This window comes from Dermacentor silvarum, chromosome 1 (genome assembly GCF_013339745.2).
Source record: "Dermacentor silvarum isolate Dsil-2018 chromosome 1, BIME_Dsil_1.4, whole genome shotgun sequence".
NCBI lineage: Eukaryota > Metazoa > Arthropoda > Arachnida > Ixodida > Ixodidae > Dermacentor > Dermacentor silvarum.
In genome coordinates, this window is record NC_051154.1 from 278704550 (window position 1) to 278727150 (window position 22601).

General features: G+C 45.3%; 1 protein-coding gene across 1 annotated transcript; it reads right to left on the reverse strand.

Moving 5' to 3' along the window:
- Positions 1 to 651: 651 nt before the first annotated feature.
- On the reverse strand, positions 652 to 15765 carry LOC119440797 (uncharacterized). Its single transcript, XM_049661069.1, has 5 exons — positions 15558 to 15765; positions 13483 to 13737; positions 12267 to 12527; positions 2022 to 2549; positions 652 to 665 (listed from the first exon to the last, which is right to left on the reverse strand). The coding sequence occupies exons 1-5, from the start codon at positions 15763 to 15765 to the stop codon at positions 652 to 654; spliced, it is 1266 nt and encodes a 421-aa protein (XP_049517026.1).
- Positions 15766 to 22601: the final 6836 nt, after the last annotated feature.

The window sequence follows — 22601 nt, forward strand, 5'->3', positions numbered from 1 at the left end:
TAGCATGCTCGCCAAGCTTTGTTGCCAAATCGCCCATATAGAATTAGCACGAAGCATTCAATCCCAAACTTCAAGCGCAGAAGGCCCACTAGAAATGAGACCACAGCCAGATTCGTGGGACCTCGATTACCACCTCTACATACGTCAATGTTCAAGGGGGCATCAATGAGTGGACAGGCTTCTGGGAACAATATGACCAAGCCATTACCCACAAAAATGATTTGATATGTTCCTGTTCCATCAAACCTGACTACCTAAAGTTTTCTGGATGGTGATGCAGTAATAGCAGTAGTCTCTGGTTTGCCCACACATCGCACTGTGAAAGAAAAGCTTTGGAGATTGAACAAAGATTATACAGCACCACTGACAACACCGCGAAATCTTTCGAAAGTGAAATCGGCCAACGACATACATGGTCTACAACGATTGTTTGACGCCGCGTCACTGTAAATGTACCAACTCTAGCATATTCAGCTACGCTCACCGATATCCTCCAGCAGGCTCTACCTTACGACACGGTTCTCAGCTTCACACGAGAGAAGACAAGCCGCACTCTGAGGGTACGATTGCGAGACAGTTTTTCTGCACAAGCCTGTGAGTCACTATCACCAGCACTTTTGTCAGATGTCAAACTCAAGAATGTCCTACTGTTTATGCAAGCGGACCTAGAAAGCAAAGATGCATGTCACCATCTCAACTAACCAGAGTAGATCAGCCTACTGACAGGCAACTTATTGGTACACCCTTGGAATGTAGAAAAGATGAAGATAAACAAACATGGCCAGCCAGTGATGCCAGCGAAACGAAGCCATTGGAAGACATAGGTGCTACGCCATGGCTCTCGTCAGAGTAAGTTCGTTCCGTCAATTGAAAAGAGCATGCCACAATTACCAACCCTAATTTCACTCTGCAATAAACAAAGGGTCTGCTTTTGCTCCAAAATACACTTCAAAAATGCATACCCATACTGACACTGTATTTACACAATTCTAACACACACCTAATTTTCAAGGGATTAAAGTAACAAAGTACAATTGGCCCTGAATGTAACACTCGGCAGATTTATAATAGAAAAATATAGCATTCCCTCCACGCTCAGGAAGAGAAAAAAACACGACATGCAGGATTTACCTTCACAGAAGTGAAACTTTTTAAAATGAGCTTTCATAATGAAAGTGACGCATCATGCATCGTCGAAGCTTGGGCTCTATTGGCCAGATGCCAAGCACACAAGGGTGGCACTCTCAAGCGATCACTTTTAGAGAGAATCATCACTTTTAAGAGATATTACCCACCCACCGTGTTGGCTTAGTGGATACGGTGTTGTGCTGCTAAGCACGATGTCGCGAGATCGAATTCCAGTCGCGGTGGCCGCATTTCTATGGGGGCGGAATGCAAAAACGCCCGTGTCCCGTGCATTGGGGGCACTAAGTGGTCCCCAAGTGGTTAAAATTAATTCGGAGTCCCTCACTATGGCATGTCTCATAATCGGATCATTGTTTTGACACATAAAACCCCCGAAGTTAATTAGGATTTTACACAACTCTCCATTGGACTTGTCAAAGTATGCGGCAGCGAGCGTTCTTAGCACTGTGTGCAGATAGCGAGCTTGGCACAGTGCCAGAAACGTTGGTCGCCGTATATGCAGTTTTGGTATCATATCAGTGTAATGTGCAGGTTATATTTGAACCCATTTTCTCCAAAAAAAGGTGCAAGTTAGATTGCGTAAATACAGTAATGCAGACTTTTGTTTTTGCAGTTCACTTCAATCCCGTTCTACAATGTTGGGCAACGCACACACATACTGCTTGCTTTAAGCCTCAAAGTCTATAATCAAAGCTGGCATTGCAACATTGGCAGGCTTTAAAACAACACAAGTGTCAACAGGTGACAAAAAAAAATCTTTGATATGAGGAAAACCATCAGCTTTCTCATGAATTCCTAGTTTCTGGCATAGCAACAGAACCACGCCATGAACGCCATCAAGCACATGCAATATATGGGAAACCATAAAAAATTGCCATCGTGGCCTGCTACTACAGAACAGTCACTTTTCTTTGCCTTTCTATACTGCTGGCTGTGTATAACTGTCCCTTCAAAGCTCATTCTTAAGTATTCCTTAATTACAGCACATGTGTCCAAGAAATTCTGCACAGATTGCATTTCCTGCGTGGACAATGTTGCTGTAACCGGCGCTCCAAATAAGCATACATTATCAACTCTAGTTGCTTTCTTAATAGGAACTCTGCCAAGCAGTCTTTCGCAGAACTTCGTGACATCATGCGGCAGAGAAAGCAAATGCAGGGCAAGTTCCAGCTCTCCTTCCAGAGCGACTCTCTCCAGTATTTGTGTTGGAGCTCCTTTTGCCGCCTTTACCATCTTGGTCAGCTTCCCATTCCCTGTTTCAAAGGGAAATGCCGAGTTGGCCCAAAGGGGACCCAGATGCTCCACGCTCGACGTCAGATGGCGTAACTGGTGGACATTGAAGGTCATGAAGCGAGTCCCATAGAGGCTTGCAGCTCTTGACACAAACGACTGAAGCAGGTGACCTAGAAAAAAATAATAGTTTCATACAAGAGTATTGTTGAAAGAAAGCCGTGAGTAAACTTGTCAATGCACGTGGAAATTATCACATCTCCAATACTGTTATTCGCTTAACTTGTGTCTCTAACAAGGTTCAAATGACATCTCCATGTATTAACAGTGCAACAACTTTGCGTGATGGGGAACACAGAGCAAATACACTCCAGAAGAGCTTGAGCATCTATTATGGTGTCTGGGGGTGTATCTACACTAGTTAGATGAAGAATGCAGTCCAATACTCAATTCCAGAAAACATGCACCCATGGTGCAGAAATTGAGTGTTTTATCTTCCTGCATCCCATTACGTTTTAGCACCCACAAGCAAAAATGAAATGCAAAAGAAAACACAGTAAAGAAAACAATGTTTCCACAGTTGCCAATGACAGTAAAATTGTAATGACAGAGACAGACTAAGTGAAGGCTTCATAAATTCCAGAAGCTATGGCTACCAGAAGAAACTAGCAGTGCACAAAATTGGGACAGTTGGTGTTGCATGGTTTCCAAAGCAACAATGTAGCAATTACAAATGTAGTTGAGACCATATAAATTGTAACCATTTCTAGTGCAGGACTAGATATAACAGTCTTTTCTGACTCCTGTTTACCCTCCCATAGAACTTAATGTATATGATGATATATGTTGTTTTGTGGCGCAAGGGCCAGCTATGGCCAAAGAGCGCCAAGACGTGTTGTACTGAGTGAGCAATGGTATGATCAATGACAGTGGGTAGGTGTAGGGTGGCTGTAAAGGGGCCTAAAATCCTGCGCACTAAAGGTGCGTAAAACAGACAAAATTAATAAAATCATGACAATGACGTGATAGGGGCACAATGAATATATTATAAAAAGGTGTAAGCGATACAAGGCACTACTGCCTCACAGAGACCCTTAGGAGCAAGGGCCTGGAGGAGAGTGCATTTCAAATATGTGGTCGCGGCAGCGTTCTCTGAAAGAGGACGCCGCTACGAATCTCTCGGGCGAAGAACTTGTAAAATGTCGATGTCGTTTAAAAAGGCTAAAACTGAATCGTTCTGAAATATCGGGTCGTTATGTAAAAACATCGCTGGATGAAGGGGTATATTCTCTTTATAGGCTTGAACAAAGTGCTTTTTTCTTTCAGGTTCTATTATTGGACACTGTACTAGGATGTGAAGTACAGTAAGTGCTTCCCCACATCTAGTACAGGTCGGGGGTTCGCCTCCAGACAACAGGTAATTATGTGTGCCGTAAGTGATATATGTTGTTTTCTGGCGCAAGGGCCAGCTATGGCCAAAGAGCGCCAAGACGTGGTGTACTTACTGAATGAGCAATGGTATGATGAATGACAGTGGGTAGGTGTAGGGTGGCTGTAAAGGAGCCTAAAATTCTGCGCACTAAAGGTGCGTAAAATACAAAATTAATAAGATCATGACAATGATGTGATAGGGCGCAATGAATATGTTATAAAAAATCTGTGAGCGATACAAGGCACTACTGCCTCACAGAGACCCTTAGAAGCAAGAGCCTGGAGGAGAGTGCATTTCAAAATGCTGTCGCAGCAGCGTCCTCTGAAAGAGGACCCTGCTACGAATCTCTCGGGCGAAGAACTTGCAAAATGTCGATGTCGTTTAAAAAGGCTAAAACTGAGTCGTGCTGAAATACCGGGTCATTAGCTAAAAACATCGCTGGGTGAAGGGGTATGTTCTCTCTATAGGCTTGAACAAAGTGTTTCTTTCTTTCAGGTTCTATTAATGGACACTGTACTAGGATGTGAAGTACAGTAAGTGTTTCCCCGCATCTAGTACAGGTTGGGGGTTCGCCTCCAGACAGCAGGTAATTATGCGTGCTGTAAGTGTGTCCTATTCTGAGCCTACAGAATAGGACATCATTTCTTCTAGATTTCGTGGTCGATGGCCAGTTTCCTAAATGGGGCTTAATTAAATGGAGCTTGTTATGAGTCTGGCCGTCCCACAAACGCTGCCAATGGACTCGAAGTCTCTTTCGTAGATATGGCTTCATATCATGAACAGGGACGGGCATAGATGTGTTGCCAGCTTTTGCCTCGACGGATGTGGCAAGCTGGTCTGCCAGTACATTTCCCTCGATGTCTCGGTGTCCTGGCACCCAGCACACCACAACATGCTGCCCAGATGCATAAATACTACATATGAATGAATAAAGCGATACTATTATGGGATTTTGTGCCTTTTAAGAGATTTTAAAGCTTTTACTACGCTCAGCGAGTCTGTGTAGATGATTGCTTTGGGTATTTTCGAGTCCTTGATATGTTTAAGAGCCGACAGTATTGCATAAGCCTCTGCTGTAAAAATGCTCGTTTGTGGGTGCAGGGCGTCGGCATCTGAAAATGATGGGCCAACCGCTGCATAAGAGACGCCAGCATGAGACTTTGATGCATCGGTGTAAAATTCCGGACAGGAGTATTTATGCTGCAGTTCAAGGAAGTGCATTCGAATGTGTGCAGCGGGGGCGTGCTTCGTAACATGTAAAAAGGACAAATCACACTCTACAATCTGCCACTGCCACGGTGCGACCTGTATAGTGGGTGTCATTAGACGATGCTCAAAAAGTGGGACATCCATTTCCTCAGCCAGACTTCTCACACGCAACGAGAAGGGCTCTCTTACTGCAGGGCGGTTATGAAAGAGGTGGGAGCTGGACAAATCATTTACGGTGGAATATGAAGGATGTTCACTGTTTGCGTTCACTCTAAGGAAATATATGAAAGCTGTGTAGGTCCTCTGCAAGTGGAGGGACCACTCATTGGATTCCACGTAAAGGCTTTCTACAGGGCTTGTCCTAAAGGCACCTGTAGACAAGCGAATACCTAGATGGTGGATGGGGTCCAGCATCTTCAACGCGGTTGGGGTGGCTGACTGATAAATTATGGCCCCGTAGTCTAGGCGTGTTCGTATGAGGCTTTTATACACGTTTAAGAGACATTTTTTGTCGCTACCCCATGTAGTGTGTGACAACACTTTTAAAATATTCATTGTTTTCATGCACTTGTTTTTTAGATATTTTAGGTGTGGTATGAATGTCAGCTTTGTGTCAAGAATTATGCCTAAGAATTTATGTTCCGTTTTTACAGGCAGACTCTGTCCTTGCAGGTGAATGTCGGGGTCGGGGTACAGTCCTCTCTTTCGAGAAAAAAGGACGCAGGTGCTCTTTTGTGGATTTAGGCAGAACCCATTCTCGTCTGCCCATTTAGCCACCTTGTTCAGACCAAGCTGAACCTGCCGCTCACAGATGGCAAGGTTGCACGATTTAAATCCAATCTGTACATCATCGACGTACGTTGAATAGAACATGTTGCGTGGGATGCATAGACGCAAGGAATTCATTTTTATAATAAAGAGAGTGCAACTGAGCACCCCACCCTGCGGCACTCCGGTTTCCTGCACAAAAGGTCGTGATAAAGCATTGCCAACTCGAACACGGAATGTGCGATTCAGCAGATAACTTTCAATCACATTTAGCATATTACCACGTATACCAAAGTGGGAGAGGTCTCTTAGTATCCCAAACCGCCATGTGGTGTCGTAGGCCTTTTCCATGTCTAGGAATACTGACAGAAAGAACTGTTTGTGAACAAAAGCTTCGCGTATCTGCGCCTCAATGGGGCTCTTGCCTTGCCCAGGGGGCGCTGCAAAAATGGTGCTAAAAAGCGCCCTCAATCCGAAACTGGGTAGTACCAAGCTCGGTCGTCTGCTTCGGGAAGCACGTTTACAATATGGACCCGCCACTTTCGGTTGTGTTGTACCACGGGTTGCAGCGAATATCGGGCGCCGAAGATTTTTCCATGGGTGGCATGCTGCGTAAAGGCAAGAAATTATGCAACGCCGAATACGTGTACGCCGTTCAAGAAATAAGCGGCGAAGTTTTAGCGCGGTGTCAATCGCAAGTGAAGCGAGTCACGCACGTGTGAAGTTGAACTTAGGTAAGGTTTGCACGCTGCTAGATTCAGGCGCACAAACGCGAGGAAATGCTTTCTATAAATGAATTCACAGCAGCGATAAGCAGACATGTGTACGGAACTGCTCGAGCGCACGACGGTACGCGCCGCGACGGCAGCGGTCTTTCAGCATGCCGCGGTGTACGAACTGCTCGAGCGCACGATCGTACGCGCCGCGACGGCAGCGGTCTTTCGACATGCCGCGAAACGGCGGGCCTCCTGCAATCTTTCTTGACTGCATGCCGCTAGACAAGTAATTATGCCTGCGCTGTAGTAGCGGCCATGTGTCCCTCTAGCAATTGATAAATTATATATAACTGATGCAATGCATATAATTTCGCAGTAACGTACGTACGTGCGAATCACGCTGCAGCGCGAGCTCGTGCGCTGCTCGCTTGATGTAGCTTTTAATGACAGCGCTCGAACAACGATGTGCTGTAATCAATACTACCTTGCTGTGCTGCCTCAGCGTGTTGGCTTGAGGTCAAGGATGAGCACATTCAACTCTCTAACCTGTGCTGCTCGTAGTGGGGTAGTGAATTGTCACCGAATCAGCCCGACCATTTGTGGTCATTTGCACACACCTGGTGCACTTCACCACTTCGCACCGGTCGAATTGTTAATTTTCGCTGTGGCCGGGTCTTGAATCGTGAATCACCAGCCATGCCTGCTGCTATGTCGGTCTTCCATTTCGCTTAGCCATGGCGCGACGAACTGCATGCAGTTATCCAGCGCGCCCGACGCTCCACTTCGTGAGGCCTTGAAGGAAAACGGTAGAATCTGATGTTGGGATTCAGGCCTTCTTGTTCATGGCAGCCCACGACGCAGCAGTAACGACGGTGACGTTTTTTCGAGGTTGAGCTAGGTCTCTCTCGATCGGCGTCGCCGATGTCTTCTGCTTCCAGCATTACGTCCCACGGCACACGGAGAGTCCGTTTTCGTATAACTATAGGCTGCGGCCAGCTCGCAGCCTGGTCGCCATGGTCTGTGAGAAGTGACGAGCCTTTTCGCACTCGAAACAGGGCAGAAAAAAGTGCGAATCGACGCAAAACGCGGGCTAGAAACGTGCTTCGTTACAGGCAGGGCTCAATACTATCCAAGCTGGTACTACCCAGATGACGCTTTTCGCCGCCACCAGGCGCCGCTACTATACCTCAAACTCCAGCGCAAGCCGCCCATACGTATCAAATGGTCAGTGGTGGATCGACCCTCGCGAAAACCGCACTGGTATGGGTCAAGTAGTTTGTTTGATTCTAGGAAATGTAGTAGGCGACGGTTTATCATTTTTTCGAAGACTTTGCAGAGACAGCTAGTTAGTGCTATAGGCCGGTAACTCGAAACAGACGATGGATCCTTGCCCTGTTTCAGGATAGGGATCACTATGGCCTCTTTCCAGGCAGACGGGATCTCACCGGAAGACCATACAGTGTTGTAGAGGGAAAGGAGGGTTTTCTGTGTTTCATGGGGAAGGTGCTTCAGCATTTCATATATTACACGGTCAGCTCCTGGAGCAGAATTATTGCAGCAGTTTAGTGATGCCTGTAGCTCAGCTAATCTTAATGGCTCGTTATATGGCTCATGTTTTTTGCATTTTCGTTCCAGCTTCTGTCCTTCTATTCTGGCTTTGTACCGTTTAAACGTTTCGGAATAGTGCGATGAGCTGGACACTAGTTGAAAATGTGCGCCCAGGAGGTTCGCTTGGTCTTCCAAGCTGTCGCCCTGTGTGCTTACCAAAGGGAGTGAATATGTTTGTCGTCCTCTTACCTTATTTACCCTGTTCCAGACTTTGGATTCATCTGTATACGAGTTTATACCTGATAAAAACTTCTGCCAGCTCTCTCTTCTGGCCTGTCGGCGCGTTCTCCTGCCTTCGGACTTTACCTTCTTAAAATTCATAAGATTCTCCGCAGTAGGAGAATCACGTAACAACCCCCACGCTTTGTTCTGTTTCTTACGAGCGTTCCTACATTCGTCGTTCCACCATGGGACACGGCGTTTGCATGCCACACCACTTATTTCGGATATGGATTTAGAGGCGGCATCAATTATGAAGGTAGTGAAATACTCAACAGCAGCATCAATTCCTAACGAAGAGATGTCAGCCCAGGAGATGCTACTAGTAAGAGTGCGAAATTTCTCCCAATCGGCTGTACCAACCTTCCATCGAGGGGCTTGTGGTGAAGACTCATTTACTTTGGTTGCTGTAAGTAGTATTGGGAAATGATCGCTCCCGTAAGGATTTTTGATAACTTCCCATTTAAGTTCAGAAAATAGAGACGGGGAAGCTATGCTAAGGTCAATAGAAGAAAAGGTTCTGTTTGCGATACAGTAAAACGTAGGTTCCTTCTTATTCAGGAGACACGCGCCAGAGGAGAAAAGAAATTGTTCAACAAGACGACCTCGCGCATCGATACGAGAGTCGCCCCACAGACTACTGTGCGCATTGAGATCGCCAAGAACAAGATAAGGTTCTGGCAATTCGTCTATAAAGGACTGAAATTCATGTTTGTGTAAGTGGTAATGTGGGGGTATGTAAAGCGAGCAAATGGTTATCAGTTTGTTTAGAAGAACAAGTCGAACTGCCACTGCTTCAAGGGGCGTTTGTAGCTGCAAACGTTGACATGCTATGTTTTTGTGAATCACAATGGCAACGCCTCCTGATGATGCGATAGCATCATCGCGATCTTTACGAAACGTAACATACTGTCGGAGAAAGTTCGTATGTTTTGATTTTAAGTGCGTTTCCTGTACACACAGCACTTTCGGATTGTGTTGGTAAATAAGTTCTTGGATATCGTCGAGGTTCCTAAGAAGGCCTCTTACGTTCCACTGCATAATTTTCGTGTCCATAGTGAAGTTAAATTGGTGCTGTGTGTACGAAACGAAACGTGTTTTAGCCTACAGAGCCGTTTGCGGCCCTGTAATTTTGGTTTTGTCTTTTCTAGAGCGGTCCAAAGAATTTGGCCGCTCTTTAGGTGCTGGCTGCACCACTTTGCTTGGAGTAGTGTCCATAGCCTCTTGCGAAGCGCTGGACACTCGCTCTAACGAACGATGTGTACGTCGTGTAGCCTTCGCCTCGAGGGACGAAGGCTGTGGCCTCACCAGCCCGGAGGCCGATGGGTCCTCCTTAGCCTCTGAGCTGCGATGGCTGCTGCCAGCGCTAGTGGAGGCCTCGGGTGTGACCGATTTCGAGAGGGGCAGGGCAGCCTTAGCTGCTCCCACCATGGGGGCGGGTGGCAGTCCCCTCAGTACGCTGCGCGTGCCTTGGGCGACCGCCGGGGTCCGTCGTGATGCTGCCCCCTGTTGCACCACTTCGGCAAAAGAAGTTTTCATTGAAAATGAAGGTGAAAGACGCTGTCGTGCTTCCCTGAAACTGATGTTCTCTTTGACTTTGATAGTGATTATCTCTTTTTCTTTCTTCCAGGCTGCGCAAGATCTGGAATATGCGGGGTGATTGCCATCGCAGTTCGCGCAATGGGCCTCAGCAGTACATTCATCAGCAGAGTGATCTTTTGTAGCGCATTTCGCACAAGTTAGTTGTCCTCGGCAGCTTTGAGAGGCATGGCCAAACCTCTGACATTTGTAGCAGCGTCGTGGATTTGGAATGTAAGGTCTTACACGCAGTTTGAGGTAGCCTGTTTCTATTGCATCCGGGAGTGTGCTAGAGCCAAATGTAAGTACTATGTGTTTGGTTGGTAATTCTTTGTTGTCGCGCCTGATTTTTATGCGTTGTACATTTATAACGTTTTCTTCTTTCCATCCATTCAGGAGTTCTTCGTCAGTCAAATCCATGAGGTCGTTGTCTGAAACCACACCCTTGACGGTGTTCATTGTTCGGTGTGCGCTGACAGATATGGTTTTATCACCAAATGCCACCAGGTTTGTGAGTTTCTCGTACTGCATTTTGCTTTTTACTTCAATCAGAAGGTCACCACTAGCCATCTTGGTGGCTTTGTAGCCACTTCCAATGACCTCAGTGAGACATTTTGACACTAAGAAGGGTGAGATGTTTATCGCTTTTTTGTCAGTGTTTTCACAATGAATCACGTGGAAACGTGGGAATGTTTCAGTGGTCTTTGCGAAGAAGTTCAGGGATTCATCGGTGCGCCCTCTTTTAAAAAGAGGGCGATCAGGGAGTTTGGGGTATGAGGATGCCATACAGATTAAAATGATTTCGGCAGCGGTGCCAGCCGCCCACCGTGGAGCCCAACAAGGGGACGCGACAGGGTTGTTATGAACAAGACCTGCCAACGCCAGCTGTACACAACCACTATAACCAAATATGATATAACCAAGGTTGGCTATCTCACACAAGGTTAACCCTAGCTGCCTGGAAAATCAGAAGTTCAGAAGTGAGAAGGAGACAGGAAAGATTCAAAGTGAGAGAAAAAGACGAAGGATTGAAGAGGAGGACAGGAAAAGGCAACTACCGATTTCCCCCGGGTGGGTCAGTCCGGGGGTGCCGTCTACGTGAAGCCGAGGCCAAAGGGGTGTGTTGCCTCTGCCGAGGGGCCTTAAAGGTCCAAACACCCGGCCTCGGCTCAACCCCCAGGATCCCCTTTTCCCCGAACACGGCTAAGCCACGCACGGTTAAGCGTGGGAGGGTCCGACCCTCGTGTGCTCGGGTCCGTGGTGTCGCAACACACCAAACGCCTGCTGACGCAGACGCCCCTGCGGGTGAACTTAATGTATATGCACAGTGCTCCCACATCCGTGTGACCAAAAATACCAGACAAAATGCAGCTGCAAAAAAAAAAAAATCATGCAGGCAAACGAGGCTGCAGGAGTGCTTATCAACTGGGTGCACTGCTGGCAAAAGGTGGCATCGAGAAGGGTAATTTGGAGCATAATATGCAGAGTGAACGAACAATCAGAAACAAAATCCACCTGCCACAGCAGCAGTGTGCTGTATAAGTCATGAAAGAGAAATACCGTCATCCACCATACTGTAGCATAAGCAACAAAGGTTTGTCAAGAAGAAAGCTTTGCACTAGAAAAAAACATTTGTGTTACAGACTTGAACAAGGAAAAGGCACTTTTAGGGGCTGTCATTCTACCATCCGAGCTAATCAGGGGGGGGGGGGCTATTTTGTAGAACAAGGTCGAATTCATTGACAAATCAGCGCCGCTGCCATAACCAGTGTCTGTGGGCTTGTCGATTACTTCAGCCAGTAAGTATCGTGGTTAACTAAGATAAATGACCACCTCGCGAGCTTTCACAGAACTGATTGGCTAAGTCACATATTATGCGACGTTTTGATGGTGCACAGAAGGTTGCATAGGCAACAGAAGGTTGTATCTGCACCTATGCTTTAACCAAATGCATGCACATTGTTACTCTTCAGTTTGTGTACAAGTATATACTGCGTATACTTAATAAACATTCACATAATAAATGTGCCCCCCAACATTGTTCTTGAACATTTTCATTTTTGTTCTCTTTCTAATAATGACACACGTAACTTTGGTCTGAAGCAGCCTTGCAATCAAATTGCCATGCAGTAGTTTTTCGGGGAGACTAGAAAGATTTACTCTTGCACACACATTTAGAGCAAGTGCACATAATGTCAATAACTGTCGCAAGGGGCTGCAGGTTTTATGACGGACCAGCTAATGACCATGACAAGGGAACATTGGAAGCAAGCATTCAATAATAACAGGCTGATCGTGTAACTACTCTTAAGAATAATCTAAATTTCGCAAGATAATCTAAATTCGAAAAAGCAATTTACCTGCCCGCTGAAGATCAGTTGGTGAAATTTCACTCTTGAGCATAGTGAAAATGGCTTCCGCCAGCATTGACACGTGCCTCCAGAACCGCGGTGGCAGCACTCCAAGTACTGTTGGCAGAGAGTAGTAGAGCAGCCAGTTCTTCCACTCGCTCGCCTTCCAGAAGCACCTGTCTGCCAAGGACCTTGGTAGCCGTGTGAAACAGTGGGGTGGGCAGATACTCAGGAGACGTTTGTCCAGCTTGGCTAGAGTTGAAGGAGCGCCTGCACAAAGATAAGCCATAGTATGTCACCACAAATTTCATCTATGCTACGAAGAGGATGTTTACCTCCCCAATTGCAATACCTGCAAAGGTTGGCAATAGTGTAATCACATGCCTAGTTTTTCAAATAACAAGATTAGATGTTAACCATGGCTTATTAATATACTAGTTTTCATGCAATGCCATGCGGCCACAAACATAAAAAAACTACATATCTTGCATAGTATGGTAGCTGTGGTCAGGCCAAATATTTATAGCAATCTAGACATTAGGCATTACTAGAACAATTTTAGTGCTTGGTGCATTATGCCAATGTCGGCTGCAGTGGTATTAAACCCAAACTATCATCAATTAACTATCAAATTTTCTCAATGCACAGAGAGCACATTGCCTTTACAGTTAAACAAGCAAAGGCTGGCAATACTGTAATGACATGTTTCTTAAAGCTACATGCTCTCCATAGGCATTATAACATGCAAGTTGTCACAGAATATCACATGAAATTAAAGTACTGACAAAAATTTTGGCTCTAACTTCACAATCAGCTCGGTTATTGACTAGTACAACCCAGCTGAGCCACACATCTGTTTTGGTTAAGTATACTTCTTACATACGAGCATTCCTACAATACTCTTCAAACATTTCCTTTTGAATGCTATTTCCAGGCAGGTGTCCACACTGGACCAATTGCTAATTTAGTGGTATATTTTTGACAATGCTCGGCACTCCCCACTGTACAGGAGTAATTGGCTGCTGCTTTTTTTTTGCTATTTTGAAGCATAGCGAGTGCACTGCATCCCATAAATATTCTTATACAGTAATTCTGGCTCGTGCACAGGATATGTAGTGATATTTGTCACAAAAACTGCTGCATATTTATAACATCAGTACCAGCTATATCATGAATGTTATCAGGCATACTCCTGTCTCCTATCTGAACACAGTACAATACATACCAATGTAGAACGGCTCCTGGGAGTTTGCACTGTCCAGCCAAAACTCAGTAAGCTGCCGTGCCACTCCAAGCAGCACACAGTGCATGTAGTCAACTGCCTGGCTCAGCACTGGATTGAAGAAATCAAGGTTTATCAATGGCGATGGCCCCTTGATGCCATTCACTGGCATATTGAGCTCAAGGGCAAGCTTCATGTCTCTCAGGACACCTTCTTCCATTCTCAGTACAAAGTCAGTCTGGATGTACCGAGGAGCACCTGCAATGAAGGAAACGCCCATAACTTTTTGTTACATACATGCAAAAGCAGAAAAAGTTATAAGAAATCTCACAGAAAGTGTTTATTACTGGTACTTTGTAGGGCTGTATGAGGTTTACTTTAAGGCAATGTGCCATTTATATATCTCTTGGCACTTATAAGTTAAACAGTAACTAGCAGTGAAAAAGCTGTGTTGTCTGCTGGAAGCAATTAAGTCCTTTCAACAAATATGTGCAAAAAAATGTGAAGCACATGTTCTTGTTGTTCTAGCAACAATCTGCATCACTGTAGAATGTTTTCAAAAGTGTCAGCCTGTGCAATTTGTTCATCATGCGCTTGTCTCTATCATGCCTTTCCGTCCCTTGTCTGCTGTCACAATGTACACCATCTTAGATTACCAACTAGCCCGGTCTAACACCTTGCTTCAATATATTCCTTGTTCATCATGTTACACTGCACCAAGAACTAGTGGAACAAAAAAATTTTAGCAGTCTCGAAGTCACTTTAGGCAAGTCCCAGCAACTGGCTTGAGTTCAAACATGCCACTGACCTGCCTACAGCCCACTTGAACATGATTGGTGAAGCAGCGCACTTGGAAAAAAATTGTTCACATAAACATGAATTATGAAGACTGATGGATGTCCAAGTGTCCAGGAGCAGTCCTCTTGCAAGAGCGCTGCTTCACCAAAATCATGAATCGCCAATTAGCCCATCAATACCTATTAAGTAAGTCCACTATATCAGTTTAATCAAAACACTAGGGCTATTTTATTTTCTTTGGTGTAGAAAAGTATAGCTCCACCTACCTACACGAAGCTATTTTTTTTACAGTGTAGCATGAAAACTACACTTTCTGCACTGCGATTTCGGTGAGTGTAGGCAGCAGACGATAAACATGCAGGCTGGTGTTGCAAATACATGGCGCAATTATGTCTGCGACTGTCGGCGCTGATACAGCGACGATAACGAAGTGCTGGCGTGACCATGTGTCCCAGAGGCAGGTGAGCTAATCTTTCAAGAAAAAATTACCTTACTCATGGATGGTGCGGGCCGTTTCAGACTTCGCGCTGTACAATATGCATTGATAAATTGTGTTCGGACACTGCGCATTCACAATGCATTTAGGTGCACTTTGTCTATATGTGTTGACGAACGTAAATTCATACATTCGCATTTACTTTCAGGCAAGGGCATATACACAGCCACTAAGCGCGCAGTCTGCTCCGATTAGCTACGTCCCAACGAGCCAAGAGCAGCACACGATGCAATAGCCTCTGCCTGGCACTACACTCATCTAAACAAGCATGCATGAAGTCTAGGTAAAGAAATAGCCCTACTAAACGCAACTACCCCCATACTGTGCTACCCATAGCACCAGTCAATAATGCAGTGCTGTGTCCTCTCACTATAAGAAGTTGCGCAGCAGCTGCACTTCCAAATAGGTGAATGCAGGAGCAGAGAACTTTCACACAACTGCTCTATGCATGCTATGAAACAGAACATAATGCAGAGCATGCACCACACTGTAAACATGTGGACAAAACTTATGCATTCCATAAACTACTTGAAGAAGAGCATCCAATTCAACGAAGTCGCAATAAATTCTTCGAAGGTATCATCACACAAAGTAAAACCTTATAGTAATCAATGTGAAATCAACTTTGATCTGCAATTTTTGGAGTCTAATTAAGCTTAATTATTGTGGCAAGGCATTTTCCAACACATCCTCATGACAAAATGGCATATGGTCACTCAAACTAGTGGGCACATCTGAATCAGCGAGATCTAATAATCAAGGAATAAAGTTAAAAAAGCCATACCTTCAATGTGTTCTGCACAGGTCAGGCACCAGCAGCAGCCAAATCTTCCATTAAACTGCGTCTGGTTTGTCACTGCTGCACGGGCTGGCACATCAACTGAACAGCAGATGGCATGAACTTTTGATCTCACAGTTTCCGTTCCATACTGCCACCCAACAATTCCAACAGCCTGCAATGCATCCACAAATTTCTCCATAAAGACCATCATGTCCGGATGTTTGTGGCCGAACCACAATCCAGCCAAAACTGGGGTTTGGCGGCGCACTACTGGCGGAAGTTCATTTATAGTGAACTGGATGGGCCATACTGATGCTTTCGACGATTTGTAAACAGGGCTTCCGTCAGTGTTGAACGTGAGCGTAAAGTCCTTGGGGTTTATCTTTCCACTCTGCCTAAGACTCTTGTAAAGAGCACCACTGGTGATGTCACTCACCGATTCGCTTTGTAGTCCTTGCTCAATTTTTTCCATTTGACTGAACAGAACGTCCTTGCACTTGGCAATCGTCTGACAAGTTGCTGTTTGATGTTCAAGATGCTGAAAAAGCAGCCTGCATCATTCAATAGCGAGACTTTCATGTCTGTTTGGCACGCTTCACAGCGCACTGTATCTGATCGTAGCTCCTCCAGTTGACTCCCGCAAATATTACAGTAATAATGGCGAGTCACGGCCGTATGCACGGTTGGATTCCACAATTTCCGCAGTAGGTACTTGCTTCGAGGCAGCATGTCACCTTCAAACCCAAACAATGCCTCGATTAGACGCAACAAACTGTCCACGGTGTCCCAAGGCAGCCCATGCGTAACAACAAAAGATAGGATCATTACGATTGCGCCTGCTTTGGTTGTTGTCGATCCAGGAAGAGTGGCCGTGCCATACTCGCGAAGGGCCGTTGCGAGCGCTTGAGCAACGTCTATCGGCGGTACTGGATCCGATGGCACGCTGTCGGTGTCTTCGTCTGTGGCCGGGCATGTATTGTCGGTCTGACGGCCAGCTGATGAGACGCCGACTTCATCTTCTGAAAGCTGCGGAGAGGCGTCAAACGAGCACGATAGATCAGGCTCGGCTGCGTTCGAAGCATTCCCTGGCACCGTCGGCTGTGACATGTGACGCAATCTGTAGCGGCGTGTCGATAAGGGAACGTCAAAGACTTGGCCAACGTGAAGATACCTTTTCCTCTTCTTCCGAGCAGGAGGCTCCATTGGGAGGCGCCAAGAGACCACGGCACTACGGTGTCACCGTAACGGCACGGAGAAAAAAACCAATGAAAGCGTGCACAGAAACAAATGATGAAGCAAGTTAACTAACGGCGCTATACAAATAAATTAAGCTATACACTTAGAGAAAAAACAATCACGACACTACACTTAAATTAAGATATATATAAAGAGCGAGATATATTAGAAGAGAGAAAAATAAATATATAAGAATACGAATAGACAAATATGGCGACGGAAGCAGCGACGATAGCAGGGCTAGGGTAGCGAGGCTTTAAACAAAGACGTACGCGCGGCTTTATAGTCTTCTACGGCATGTAGGCACGCATAGACTGCTGACACCTTATGCAAATTTATGGGGGTGCTGAATGTGCGTGCTCTGTGTTGCCACATTGTAGTGGTGATACAAAGTTTTTAAAACTTTTATAAGTACTCTTTAAGACATGGCGGCCATGACGCATATTTTGCAATCACTTCCGTCGGGTGCATACCAAAAAACATAGCCTTTGATATCTGCTTTTATTACTCAATTGTATCAATGTTCTGTGGATTCAAATATTACCTATTTGCAAAAAATAAAGCACTCATTTAACTATCGCGTTACCTTATCTGGATATTAGCCTTTTTGAGGATGCATAATGCCGTTGAAACTAGAATAGAACTATAGGTGGTGTCTAAAACTTGACGTCTATGTCGTACTTCTTCTCAACCATTTCCGCCGCCTACAGCACACAACAGCATGGCCTTCAAGATTTGTGTTTGTAACATAGAGGGGCCGTCGCTGGGGCGGGGGCGTGTATTCGGACACCACCTGTAATTAATATGAAATCTCAAACTTCACGTGAACTACCTCGCCGAACATAAAGACCTGTTTTTGTCTCGCGTGTTTACGTGTAATTGACAGCATTACTCATGTGAACAAACGGCTTCTATAATTACGTACCTTGCTTCTTCTGCAGTATACGTTCCGAAACATATTTTTTCCTCGTATGGTAGCTAGTCCATATTTAGTTGCTTGTGCCTGGCACTTCGCCAGGGTGTATTTTTGTAGAATTGATTCATCAACTCGCACTCATGACCGTAGTAATAGCCCAGGCCTGAGCTGTTAGCAGTTGAGAAAAACAGCCATATATACTGGTAAAAAAAAACGCAGTCGTTTTTATTTTTTACAAAATGAAGTACTTATACCATTTCAATGTGGCTGATGGTAAGACGTGACAAGTTTTCCCAAGGTGCACGCAAGAGTCATTAACTTTACACCCATTCTATCTTTTTATCTCAACCTGTATCTTTATCTCTCTTTAGCGCAGCTCAAAGTTCGTGTGATGTACATTATAAGCCGTTTCTATTTTTTTTACAAAATGAAGTACCAATACCATTTCAATATGGCTGATGGTGATGATGATGTGTGGTGTTTTATGGCGCAAGGGCCAGTTATGGCCAAAGAGCGCCATGCCAGTGTTTGTGAGTGTGCAGTCGAGCGATGAATTCTGTGAAGTTGATGAAGTGTGGCTGTAAAGGGGCCTAAAAATAATCGCTGTAAAGTGCGTAAAATATACAGGTACTAAGATCATGCAAATGACTAATGAGGTGTACTATGAAATGAAGAATGCATTGAGAAAGAGTGACACGATATTTAAAATATTTAAAATGTAGTAATTGGACAGAAGCACTACTGCCTAAACAGAGCCCTTGAACCACAAGGGCCTGGAGGCATGTGCTTATACAAAACTACTATCACAGCAGCATCCTCTGGAGGGAGGATGTGCTATGAATTTATTGGGCTTATAACATGCAGTACCACGTCGTTTAAGAAAGCGAGGACTGCTTTGGTGCTAAACAGCGGTTCCTCACCAAGAAACACACTGGGATGCAGAGGGACATGATAGCGGTAAGCTACAGGGAAATGTTTTTTTCTATCTGCTTCGGCATCCCGACACTCCAGGAGAACGTGGAGGACGGTTAGCCTCTCACCACATCTACCACAGGTTGGTGGTTCATCCCCGGTCAACAAAAAACTATGGGTGCCAAATGTATGACCTATTCTGAGACGACAGAACAGGACATCAGTTCGCCGTGTTCTCGTTGCGGAGGGCCAGAAACCTAACTGTGGCTTAATCAAGTGAAGCTTATTATTTGTTTCTTCATCCCACAGGCGTTGCCAATGGCTTCGCAATTTCTTACGCAAGAAATGTTTCAAATCTGTTGCAGAAACAGTAGCTGTAGGATTGGTAGCGTGCGATGTTATTGACGTAGCCATTCGGTCAGCTAGCACATTACCCTCAATGCTTCTATGGCCAGGCACGCAGCATATAATGATATGCTGGTTAGATATATGCTGGTTAGATGATATGCTGGTTAGACGCTCTACACAGTACGGAATAGAGCTCAATGAGTATAGCATTTTTCTGTTTACAGGGTGACTTTAAAGCGTTTACGACACTTAGAGAGTCTGTAAATATGATTGATTTTTGAAGTTTAGATTTCCTTATATGCCTCACAGCTGACAATAGTGCATAAGCCTCAGCCGTAAAGATACTTGCTTCCGGGTGGAGTACACCGGATTCCGAAAAGGATGGGCCGACGGCTGCATACGACACCCCGTCACGTGACTTAGAAGCGTCTGTATAAAACTCTGTGCATATGTACTTGGACTGGAGTTCAAGGAAATGCATTTTGATATGTGCCTCTGGTGCGTGCTTAGTGACCTCTACGAATGATGTGTCACACTCTATGAGCTGCCACTGCCACGGCGGTAACAGTTTCGCTGGAGCCATAAGACAGTGTTCAAGCAACGGAACACCCATTTCCTCACTAAGATTCCTCACACGCAAAGAGAACGGTTTTCTCGATGCCGGTCGATTTTCGAAGAGTGTGGCAGTGGTCATGTCGTTTATGGTTGAATAAGAGGGATGTTCAATGTTCGCGTGTACTCTAAGAAAATATGTAAAACTACTATATGAACGCTGCAGATGAAGTGACCACTGATTCGACTCTACGTAGAGGCTGTGGATCGGACTTGTTCGGAAAGCACCGGTCGCGAGGCGGATGCCCAGATGGTGAACGGGGCCAAGAATTTTTAATGCACTTGACGTTGCAGAATTATAAATTATAGCTCCGTAATCAAGGCGTGAGCGGACAAGACTGTTGTAGAAGTTAAGGAGGAATTTTCGGTCACTACCCCATGTTGTGCGCGACAACATTTTTAAAAGGTTCATCGTCTTCAGACACCTTGCCTTCAAATATTTAAGATGGGGGATAAAGGAAAGCTTCGAGTCTAGAATTAGTCCCAGGAATTTATGCTCACTGCTCACGGATAGTTCCTCTTGATTAATCGTGAGATTTGGCACTGGTGTCATGCCTCTTTTGTTTGAGAAAAGTATGCACGTACTTTTCTTTGCATTTATTTTAAATCCATTTACATCAGCCCATTTAGACAGTTTGTTTAATCCAAGCTGTACCTGTCGTTCGCAGATAGCAATGTTGCATGATTTGAAACCTATCTGTACATCATCAACATACACAGAATAAAACATGCTGCGTGGAATAACTGTATACAGGGAGTTCATTTTTACAATAAAGAGTGTGCAACTAAGCACGCCCCCTTGTGGCACACCAGCCTCCTGGGTGAATGTTCTAGATAAAACATTGCCCACTCTTCCGCGAAACGTGCGGTTAGACAAGTAGCTTTCGACTGTGTTTAACATATTACCGCGGACCCCCATCGCACAAAGATCTCGCAGAATTCCGAAGCGCCATGTCGTATCGTACGCTTTCTCTAAATCTATAAATACAGAAAGTAAAAAGTGTCTATGAATAAACGCATCTCTGATGTTTGCCTCGATGCGAACAAGGTGGTCTATTGTCGACCTACCTTCTCGGAAGCCACACTGGAAGGGGTCTAGTGTTTCGTTATTTTCTAGGAAACTGATTAAACGCCGGTTTATCATTTTCTCATACAGCTTGCACAGGCAGCTTGTTAGAGCTATTGGCCTGTAGCTGCTGGCTAAGGACGGGTCTTTGCCTTGTTTAAGTATCGGGATGACTATGGCTTCTTTCCATGAGGACGGGATACACCCAGCCGCCCACATGGCATTAAAAAGAGACAGGAGTGTTTTCAGTGTTTCAGGGTGTAGGTATCTAACCATTTCATACATAATACGATCGCCACCTGGCGCCGAATTGTTGCAACATGTGAGAGATGCTTTAAGTTCGGCTAAGGTAAATGGTCGATTGTAAGCCTCACTCGAAGAACCTTTGCGGTTAAGGGGCTGCCGTTCTTCGCGTTCTTTGAACTTCAGGAAAGTTTCTGTATAATGCGATTCACTTGATACATATTCAAAGTGTTCACCTAGACAATCCGCCTGGTCTTCCAGGCTATCACCTTGGCTACTTACTAAGGGTAGGGGATGTGACTCCCGGCCTATTAGTTTATTTACCCTATTCCAGACTTTCGTTTCATCGGTGTACGAATTTACGCCGGAGATGTACTTTTCCCAACTCTCTCTTTTAGCATGTCTGCGCGTTCTCCTGCCCTGCGACTTTGCTTGCTTAAAATTAATCAGGTTTTCAGCTGTTGGGGAGTTGCGAAGCAATCCCCAGGCTTTGTTTTGCTGTTTACGTGCTTTTTGGCATTCCTCGTTCCACCATGGCAGGCGACGCTTATTAGCCAGTCCATTAGATTGTTGTATGCACCTTTCAGCAGCGTCAATGATAAAACCTGTTATATACGCCACAGCATCGTCTATGTTAAAAGAGGCAATGTCATCCCGGCCTAAATATGTTATTTGTCGAAAAAGTTCCCAGTTAGCCGAGTCAAGCTTCCATCGGGGAACGTGTGGCGAGCATCTGTCTTGTTCTGTTAAGCCTAGCATAATTGGGAAGTGGTCGCTCCCAAAGGGGTTCTTGAGAACGGACCACTCCAGGTATGGCATTAGTGTACTCGATGCTATACTTAGGTCAATGGATGAATATGTGTTATGTGTAACGCTGTAATACGTAGGCTCTTTCTTGTTAAGTAATGATGCGCCTGAAGAGAACAGAAAATTTTCAATTAGGCGACCTCTCGCATCGCAACGTGAGTCTCCCCACAAAGTGTTATGTGCGTTGAAATCTCCGACAACTATATATGGCTCCGGAAGTTCATTTATGTAGTTTTGGAATTCAGTTTTATGTAGCTGATAATTGAGAGGGATGTATATAGAGCTGATAGTGATCAGCTTGTCAAACAACACCCCTTGGACAGCAACTGCCTCTAGGGGCGTATGAAGTTTTAATTCCCGGCAGGCAATACCTCTATCGACTACAGTAGCCACACCACCGGAAGACACGACTGTGTCATCGCGGTCTTTACGAAAAATGGCGTATTGCCGGAGAAAGTTTGATTGTGTAGGTTTAAGGTGTGTCTCTTGTACACACAGCACCTTAGGATTAAACCTGTGTAGGATTTCTTTGACGTCATCGAGGTTGTGTAGGAGTCCTCTGACGTTCCATTGTATTATTCGTGTATTCATGTTGGAAGTGTTTTTTGTGCTGTGTGTTTAAAAAAGAGACTAATTTAACTTACAGAGCCGTTGTCGGGCCCTGTGATGCGGGCTTTTTCTTTTTTGGAGCGATCGCGAGATTCTCGCGGCTCCTTTGGCGCTTGCGGCGCTGTCTGGCAGGTTGTTGTGTCCATCGCCTCTTGCGAGGCGCTGGACACGCGCTCTTGCGAGCGGTTGTTTTGACGGGAAGGCCTCGTTTCGAGGGACGAGGCCCTTGAGGCCACCAGCCCGGAGGTTGATGGCCCCTTCTTGTGAGTTGGCGGAGCAGCGTTAGCTGCAGCCGCCG